The 9835-nt window shown below is 45.0% G+C and overlaps 1 protein-coding gene across 1 annotated transcript; it reads right to left on the bottom strand.

Annotated features, from left to right (window-relative positions):
* Positions 1–4271: 4271 nt before the first annotated feature.
* On the bottom strand, positions 4272–9463 carry LOC125442301 (small serum protein 2-like). Its single transcript, XM_048513596.1, has 4 exons — positions 9395–9463; positions 7403–7496; positions 5046–5175; positions 4272–4544 (listed from the first exon to the last, which is right to left on the bottom strand). Exons 1-4 carry the CDS (start codon positions 9395–9397, stop codon positions 4439–4441), a joined length of 333 nt encoding a protein of 110 aa, XP_048369553.1. The 5' UTR covers positions 9398–9463; the 3' UTR covers positions 4272–4438.
* Between the last annotated feature and the right edge of the window lie 372 nt (positions 9464–9835).

Genomic DNA, 9835 nt, shown 5'->3' with positions numbered 1-9835 from the left:
GTATTGAGTGTTTAGATTTTGCTTTGAATCTAATTGCTGTAGTGGTGACCACAATTGTTGTGTTGCTAAGGCTCGCTGAATGCTTTTTGCTGTGGTGGAGCAGAGATAAGGCAATCAGCCTTTTAGGGTTTCAGCAAATAGCATTGCTTTGTAACCCAGGGACGCATAATCAAATCCTAAATATACCACAGACTGGAGATGGATGCCTTTAGAAACAGCAGAAAGAAGGACAGGAAAATAGTAGCCAACACAGGTAATTTAGCTTTAAGGCAGAATTAGTGCAGGTCTCAAGAATCCCTACGCCGGCTCCTGCCAAGTTGCCGTTTCCTGTGTCCAAGAATGATCTAGATATAATTCAAGAGATCCCTAATCAGGTCAAATGAAATATAAATTCAAATCCAAATGTATGAGACACAGACTTTGTGGGAAATGTTCTGGGCTCTCTGCACAGCATGGTATAGTGTTTAAGAGCAGGTGAACTCTAACCTGGGGAGCCAGTTTTGATTCCCCATTCTTCCACATGAGTGATGGACTCTTATCTAGTGAACCAGATTTATTTTCTCACTCTTACATTCCTGCTGGTTGATCTTGGGCTAGTCACAGTTCTTTGAGAACTCTCTCAGCCCCACCTACCTCACAAGGACTGATTCCGCACAAGCCGTATACAGTGGCATGAGGCTGGTAAAAACACCATTGTGTGGGAGGAATTTGCACAGCTGCCGCTGCTGGAGCAAAGCTGAAATGACCTATTTTCCCCTCAATGGTGTTTTCATGACTCGCTAAATGAGTGAGTCTTTTCAAAAACGCTGGTGTGCAGCCAGCACTGCGCAAATGGCCGGTCAGGAGGAGCTCCTGCTAGGGCCACACTTGCATACCTCTTTTCTTGCCACTTCCTGTCTTCATAGCCATGCAGGTGCAGGGGTTGGTATCTGGGTCCTGCGAGATGTCAGCGTGGCTGAGGAGGTTCATGGGTCAATTCCTGCGTGGCTACACAGGTCCGGATAGGCGACAAGAAAAAACCCGCCAGGCCCCATGCAAAGGCCCATGGCCCGGCCGGTTTGCAAGCTGGCCATGGGGCGCCTGGCCATGCGATCACCCCAGGGCAGCTGCGTTACCATTTACACTGGCCGCACACTGCTGTATACAGCCTGTGCAGAATCCGCCAAGGTATGTGTAGTGGGGAGAGGAAGGGAAAGGAGTTTGTAAGCCACCTTGAGTCTCCTTACAGCAGAAAAAGGTGGGGTATAAATTCAAACTTTCTTTCTTCTTCTTCTTCATAGTGGTTACCATAATGAAAGAAACAAGCGCGATGGGAGAGAATCCCCCTTGATAATCCTCATTGCTACAGAGAAATAGCTAAAACGATCAAAGCTTGTCTTGAACAACAAGAGTAGAGTGAGCTTTGGACACAGCATAAAGGATGGGGTTGCCAACAAGGGTTGCCAAACTGTTGACAAGGCTCCTGGGTCTGGGCAAGTGGCACAATACACTGCAGGATAGCAGGGGCTGTTTTTGCCCCATGGTTGAGTTGGGCTGCAGCCACTGCCTTTCCAGTTTTGGAGGCAGAGGAACCATTTTAGAAGAGAAGGATGCCATTCCCAGTGAGGTTGCTGCTGCTGGAGGCTCTCTGGGGTGGTTTGCGGGTGTAGCACTTTGCAGTGGTGGGAAGGGGATGTTCCTTGCCACAGCGCATGCTGAATGGCCACCTACCGAGAGTTGAATATGGAGATCCAATTAATGGGGATATAGGGTAACAGCTACCAAAGAGGTTCCTGCGAGTGAGTGAGTGTTTTTTTAAGGATTGGAGGGTGAATAAGATTGCCAGCTTTGGGTTGAGAAACTCCTAGAGATGGGGATGGGGTGGGGGTAGACTATAATGTCATACAGTCTGCCTCCAAAACAGCCATTTTTCCCAGGGTGACTTAACCTCATTCCCCACTTGTCCTCCACTGTGGTGTTGGTTGCTTTTCTGTCCTCAGAATAGGGGCACAATTGGGGCACAATTGGGTGTCTCTGCTCTCCCTGACTGTCTAAGAACTAGCCAGCTGACTTCCTCCCAAGACATCAGGGCGCAGGCTTTCTTATCCTTTCTTCCTATCACCAGTCCTGCCCCCTCAGTTGGAGAAAATTACCTTTGTGCTACCCCTGCTGGTCTGCCCCCAGGTTCTAGCTGTCCCTTCCTCCCTGACCCCCAGGGTTGCCACTTTGGGGTCTGTGTTGGGCTTTTATAGTTGTGATTGACTCAGCACTCTGCCCACCTCTGGGCACTCCCAGTTTAGCCCATCAGACTTAAGTACTCAAACCATTAGTCCAATGACTCAACACTTAAGGTTGATGTCTATATCTTATCTTTCCCTAGAAAGGCAGGATTCTCCTTTGTCCTGTGAGGTTAAGGGCCACTCTGCATAATCCTGAGGATCTCTTTTCCCCTACAAGAAGCCCCCTTTCCCAGTAACCAGTGTTCAATATCTCTGGACACTTCTCTGTCTATTGATATTGTCCCCAATGCGTTGGTCTTTTTCTTCTACCAGAGCTAAGCGCAGGTCGCCCAGCTCTTTTCATTGGACCATTCTGCTCCAAGATCAGAGGATTATAACCCATATTCCCCAAATTCCCTTCATCTATTCCAAATCTTTCTCCTCAACACTGCGTATATCCTAGGAATGTGTGTGTGTTCTGCTACACTTTATTTTACTATACTGCAGATTTCTTGCAAAAGCTGACTTCTGCATACACAGGCAACAAAGATCTCGAGCTTCCCTGATCTTTTGCTAAGTCAAGAGCCTGCTTTCACTAATTCCTCACTCTAAAAGGAACAGACTTTTACCATTTCGGGTGACACTGACCTTGAGCTTCCACTTTTGTTAGCCCCAAGGCCTCCTGCCTGGCCAAGGCTGGCCAAGGCCTCTTCTCATCCCAGAGCCCTTTTCCTACCACACAGCCCTTTGTCAATAGACTTGGCCATGGTGGCACTTTTTTCTGCTGCTGCAAGCTGTCCAGCCTCCTCTTCTCCACTGATCTTCACCCAATGACAAGTGTGGTGTTGTTTGTTTGGGCCATCTGGTACTTACAGGAGGGGAATGTCCAAGAGGGGGCATCCCCAGACATTACACACACACGAACAAACACAGAGCATACAGACAGTGACGTGCTCTTTTGTACCAAGTGTCCCATCCACACAGTTCGCAAAATTCTCTAATCATTCAGATTTAGGGATATGGTCTGGTGCTGTCCCTGTTTATATATACTTGGTGGTAAAGTATTAAGTGTGTTGGACCAGAACTGAGGTCAGCTAAGTTTACATTGCCATGAAACCCATTGGGCTGTTCACTTTGTCCCAGCCTACACTACCTCACAGGGATGTTGCAAGGATAAAAATGGGAGACCATGTATGCCACACCTTGCAAGAAGGGTAGATAAGTAATCTGGCTAATAATAATAGGTAAACTCTATTCTTATAATGGATCATCTCTATTCCTGGAGGTGCACTAGCACTGACTGGCTGCTGCAGCCAACACACTATCCTCTACGGAAGAGGAAAGAATAGAGGGTTCTCTCAGGCACTCCATTTACTTCAGTGAGTGTACATTTAATTAGATCCAGCTTTGATTTGTCTCCAGAGTCCATTAATCAGGGCTGCACAGAACAGGTCAAGTTCTGTTTACTTGTACTGGTTTGTGACCTGAGAGACAGTGAACAAGGTTACTGGCAAAAATGAAATCCACCAGTCACTTTGCCAGGTGACATGCACCCAACAACCTGCAGTCAAGTTGTACATTCTGACCTCCAGATACTCACCAGTCTCTGTCCCCTGTGCAATCAACATTTGCTCCAGCTCTGCCCCAGCAGCCTCTAGCTCCACTCCCTTGGCCAGATATTTGCAAAACCAAAAACTGGCAACTTGATCCATTTTTCAAATTTATCTCCACTAACCCAGTCCCTGTAATCAACACCCCATGTCCTGGCATTTCCACTGATGGCCAGAGCACACCCCTGGCTAATTTATCCACACTCAGCATTCCTGGTCACCTTCAGTTGAAAATGCAGAAACCAATAGGACTAAATGTCTTTCTGACACCAAACAGAACATATATACATGTCAACAATAAGTTTAGAAACTTTGCTAGATCTCTTGTGTTTGTTTATAGTCATTTTTTTAAAAAAAAACAAAAACAAAATCTGTTTTATTTCCCCATTTAAATTCTCTGTTTCTTCTTCCACTTGCTGTGCCTGCTGGTGTTAAAGGATTAATGGAGTCCAAGGGTATTTATCCAAGATAATCTGTTCTACTGACAAACTTTCAATCAGAAGAGATTCCTTCCCATTTCATTAAATCAAAGTCTTCTCTGTTGTGCTGATTGAAGAAAAGACATAACAAGATATGTGAGCACCTGATTTATTTAGGCTCACAGACATGAAAGGAATGGGCTGCTGAGGCTCAGAAACATGGCTCCGAAGGGTCGTCAATGCGATAGAATTCATACTCGCATGTTTCAGGATTAACAACAGCTTTGCAGCCTGGAGAACTTGCAGTACCGCCATATCTAAAACAAAAAACAGGAATTAAGTATAAAGGACCTACTTAGGACACAGTGTGAAACAGACTTTTCTCTGTGATACACCTCTGAAGATGCCAGTCACAGACACAGGCGAAATGTTAGGAACAAGATCCACCAGACCACGGCCACACAGCCCGGAAAACCCACCATAACCGACCTACTTGGAGTTCTTTCCCTCAACTCAAGCTTCCCATATCTTCCCTGCAAACATCCCTTCCAGGACAGTCCAGTTTAGTTGAAGACACTAGGGCTCAATGCTTGCTTTGAGGGCCACCTGCACTTTAATGAAATGCGCAAATGAATCTGTGGCATAGCTTCTGAACCCATTCCCATGGCAACATGTTAATGGAAAGGAAGCCTGCCAAGAGGCTACTTGATCTCATTTGCCTTGACCTTTCCCTCTCTGCAAGGGAGGAGCTGTGCAGGTGACACTTCTGGGAAGCGATGTTCAAAATGAACCAGGACCAATTCTCAGCTCTGGCTTACCTTGAACAGCAGGACATTTCTCCACCCCTGCAACTGCATTCTAAGCAATTAGCTGAGTTCCATCTTGATCCAGAGGAATGCTTGCTTCCATCATAAGAATCAATGCAGTCACGTGGAAGCATCATCACACCTACAGGAAGGGAAAATCTTAGTTTCATTTGCAGCAGTAACAAAACCAGTCCCAGGGACAAAGAGCTCAGTCTGCCTAGCACGACTTTCCCTCATCTATCCTCAAAATCAGCTTGACATGCAGAACTGTAGAAAATAGACCTTTTCCTGGCAAGTTAATGGGAAAGTTTTGCATCCACGTCAGGCCAGCCAGGCCAGCAGACAGATAAAGCTGTGAATTGGCTGAAGCAAAATGGGGGAAGCATCTCTTTCTCTGAGAAGCAACCTCACTTAAAATGCTCCCACAGAGGCGTATCTAGGGGAAATGGAGCCCGGGGACAAAATCTGGATTTTGCAGGGGGCCTCCCACCCATGGGCGGCCGCCCTCCCTCACCGTGACCAAACAATGATTTGCTACACCAGGTCGTTTCAAAGTCACCATAATGATAGAACATGCCCCAACTCACAAATCTGAACACAGCAATGGGCCATGCCACACAGCAAAAAATAAATTTGTTTGAAAACGTTTTCAAAATGCTTTCAAAATGTTTTATTACTACTGCTGTGAAAAAAATTTTATGGTGTGGTATCCAGTCCTCCCAATTGGGGGACACAGCAACACTTTCAATGTTGTTTAAACTGGGGACCCCAGGTACTCACTTTAAAGTGGATTTAAAAGGAGAGTCTGGGGTCCCTAGTTTAAACAAGTGATGCTGCAATCCACCCCAAACATCATCACTTTCAATGGTGTTTAAACTAGGTAGATTCTCCTTTTAAATCCACCTGAAAGGGAGAATCTGGGGTCCCAGTTTAGACAACATTGAAAGTGCTGTTTTGGGGTGGATTCTCCCCCACCCTGAAACAGCATCACTTTCAATGTTATTTAAACTGGGGACCTCAAATTCTCCCTTTAAATCCATACCGAAGGGGGTGGATTTAAAAGGAGAATCTGGGGAAATGGGGGGGGGGTACCTGCTGTCAGGGGTGCAATTATTAAACTAGCAGCACCAAAATTTCAGGATATCTTTAGGAGACTCTCCTGATGATACCAACCAGGTTTGGTGAAATTTGGTTCAGGGGGTCCAAAGTCATGGACCCTCAAAGGTGTAGCCCCCATCTCCTATTAGCTCCCATTGGAAACAATGGGGGATGGAGGCACCCCCTAGGCCTGTGGTTGCGGGCAGCAATGGGTTCTGACCTCAGCTGGCCACCCCATCCAGCTGTTTGGTGCAGAACGCAGCCCTTGTGGCATCTTTGTTTTCCCACCTGATCTGCCAGCCTGTCTGTGCCTTTCTTCCCTTCCACTTTTGATTCCCTTCCACTGGCAGATGCCATTTTAGGTGGACTGTCTGCCCACCCACCCACCACGTTGCGAAGTTTGTTAAACATGTTCTGTGGTTTTCGAAGCACATATTTTTTCCTCTGCCATCTGTCCTTTCCGCCATGTCCAACTTTGGAGTACAGAAATACATTCATACTTGGCTCAAATTACAGTCTCAAGTCCCTCCCCCCCTTTTAAAAATGTTTAAAATATGAAGTTCTGTAGCATCATAGCAAAGCATCCATGGCGGGGCAATTGTGAAGGGGGGGCAGATTCTCATGGTCATGATTATTACTCGTTATTATTCAGTATCATTATGTCAGAAGAATAGAACATACATTTTTAGAACATGGAAAGGTGGAGGGGAATTTTTAGCATTGTTACAGTACTGTATTGTAGTGGAGGAAAAGGGAGGGCTGGCCCAATCGGATCTGTTGTACAAAGTCAACTCCAATAGGAAGGCTTCTCTCATCTGAGGGTAGGAACAATTGCGCAGCTGGAAACTGTGCCCGGGTTGTTGAGTCATTTTCTGGTAATTGCTTTAGAGGAGGTAAGGTGTGGGTAAGAGAAAGAGAAAATGGCAAAAATATTCAGGGTCATGTGATATCACATCAACTATGTAGGAGAGTCTGCACATGTGTATGGAGTCCTACTGCTGGATGCAGGTCTGGAGACTAAAACTCCTACAGCCACTGGCGCCACCAAGAAGTCCAGATTCCAGAGCAAGGAGGAGCTAGCTGGACTCTCATTACCCTGCCCAAACTGCAAATCCCAAGTTCTTTTGGGGAAAGCACCGGCACTTAAAGTGGTATAGCACTGATATTAAAACATGATAGTAGAGTCAGTGGGGCAGAACCATTTTTCAAACATTTTCGAAGCACAGTATTACTTCTTTGCCCAAATTAGTAGGTTGTGTGATTAATATTACCATTTATAAACTCTAATTTGGCTGGTCTGGTGAAACAGTATGTGTGGCACAATGCCAAGGTGAGGCATAAGAGGCTGAGGCTCAGGAGGACTTTCTAAAAGAGAAGTAAAAGGAATTAACAGCCAACTTGATATAAACTTTAGATTTATTTATTTTTTGCTTAAACAGACCTTATGACATTTTAAAATAGAAAGTATATTATTAGTTCAGTTACATTTTTTAAAACCAGAGCTACAAAGGTATGGTTAATTTGCCATGACAAATGAAACAATACATTTTAGGACATCCCCCATAAAAAAGATAATTGCTCGGTACAATCTATATATATAAAAATCTATCAGTTCGTTTTTCTGCTGACAGGTAATCTCCCAAACTACTGGACCGATTGCTTTGAAATTTTCACACAACGTCGCATTCACGTGCGGCCAGGTTTTTATACTGTTTCCACACCTCCTGTTGTGTACATGTCACAACTCTGCCAGTTATTGTGAACCTGCCACATCTGTGACAGTTGGAACCACAGTTCTGTCCTGCAACAGCGCCATCTGCTGGCCGTCAAAGCAACACCCTCTGACACAAGGGAACCAACCATGCCTTCCTTGAAAACCACTGCCTTATGGAGTGACAGGGATGGGGCAGGCCATCTGCACATGGCCAACCCACCCTAGCGGAGGAAGGGGAAGGTGAGGGAGGGTCTGGGGGTTTGCTGGACCACACGCTCTGAAATTTGAACACAACGTAGCTCATGCCTCCCAGCGTGTTTTACGCTAGATAATTTGCCTGCAAGGGAAGGGAGCGAAAGGGACAGGATCAGCCCACCTGGACATGGCCCACCCACCCTAGCAGAGGAAGGGGAACATTACGGAGGGACCTGCAGGGTTGCCATGCAAGGGAATGGGAGAGAGGGAGGGGAGCGAGGGGCCCCTTGCCTCTCCCCTCCCTTCCAATCATTGTGCAATTACATGTTTGAACCGTTCGCTTCCCCTTTTCTTCCTTTTCCACTTCACCAGACTCACCCACAACAATGCGTGGCTGGGCCCGCTAGTTCTTCAGGAAAACACAAGCTCTGAAACTATTGGTTGTGAGAATTCTAACATCAAGTGATTGAAATGAGTCTTCAGCTGCTTATTGGATTAGCTACTTTATTGTTACAATGCATATTCCAATGGCTCCGATGATTCAACAACAATAAAAATCCTGCCCATAGATGACAGCTTGAGACTGGTAGAATTATCCAAGACCAACTGTCAGAATAAGCAAAATTAATATATCTCTTTGTCTATATGATGATGAAGTAAGTAGCAATTGAATTTATACTTCGCTTTTCTCAACCCTAAGGAGTCTCAAAGCGGCTTACAAACTCCTTCCCTTCCTCTCCCCACAACAGACTCCTTATGAGGTAAGTGGGACTGAGAGAATTCTGAGAGAACTGTGACTAGCCCAAGGTCACCCAGTAGATTTTATGTGTAAAAGTGGAAAAACAAACTTGGTTCTCTAATTAGAATCTGCCACTTATGTGGAGGGGTGGTGATTCAAACTCAGTTCCCAGATTAGAATCCACCGCTCTTAGCCGTTATATCTTGAATGGCAGCCCCTGTAGATATTGTGAAAACACTGCTCTTTATTTAGCATAAAGTAGTCTTATTTTTGATGTTCTGTTCTCATAACTCTATATAAGTAAAGCGGGGAGAACAGAATGGGGGCTGGACCCCAGAGAATGTGTTGCTATTTTTAAAAATACATCTCTGTATATTCTTCATTTGTATTTCCATACAGTGAATACTGAGAAGTGGAGAAAATAATTTAAAGGGGGAAAGTGTCCTAGAATTAATCTTTAAAAGTGGCATAGTCCATGTTTCATTTGGTGCTAAGGACCCCCCCCCCCAAAAAAAAGTCAAAATCCTGAAAATTGTACACAGCTTTTCCAGTATTTTTATCCCATCTAAATTTTTCAAAGTTAGGCTTAGTGGAGCTCATAAGCTTTCTACTTACCATCCTGTCTCTTCTATATGCTCTCAATGGAGTCTTCCCAGTGAGAAATAAACCTGACAGCCAAGGAAAGCTGAGTGCCCGTATATGCAAAAAACCTACTACCCATATTTATATTAGTGAGATAGGGGAGAGGTTTCACTGAACAAATCACCTCTCATGATTCTGCTGCCCTGGATTAACTGAACAAATATTCAGAGAAAATCATTTGGTTCTGATTAACTAGATGTTTGCTTTGTCCAGAGATAACAGTTCAGTTTTGCAGAGTTTAACCACATTCAGAAGTGCCCCTATCTTCAGAAGTACACCAAGAAGTTGATGGACATTATTTTCTGGAATTTCTCCTCATATGGAGGACCTTGAACAAGAGTAAACAGTTATCTTATTTGGATAATCAAACAAGCACCATAAATCTGAGTAAATCAAAATAGATAAGTATTGCTG

The sequence above is a fragment of the Sphaerodactylus townsendi genome, linkage group LG12 (genome assembly GCF_021028975.2).
Source record: "Sphaerodactylus townsendi isolate TG3544 linkage group LG12, MPM_Stown_v2.3, whole genome shotgun sequence".
Classification (NCBI taxonomy): domain Eukaryota; kingdom Metazoa; phylum Chordata; class Lepidosauria; order Squamata; family Sphaerodactylidae; genus Sphaerodactylus; species Sphaerodactylus townsendi.
The sequence above is the reverse complement of the archived record's forward strand: the minus strand, read 5'-3'. Positions and strand labels throughout refer to the sequence as shown.

Coding starts and splice junctions, on each gene's coding strand:
- LOC125442301 (XM_048513596.1), bottom strand. Junction 5,176..7,402: donor CAAATTAGAGTTTATAAATG/GTAATATTAATC, acceptor CCCTTCCTGTAG/GTGTGATGATGCTTCCACGT. Junction 4,545..5,045: donor GAAATGTCCTGCTGTTCAAG/GTAAGCCAGAGC, acceptor TTTTTGTTTTAG/ATATGGCGGTACTGCAAGTT.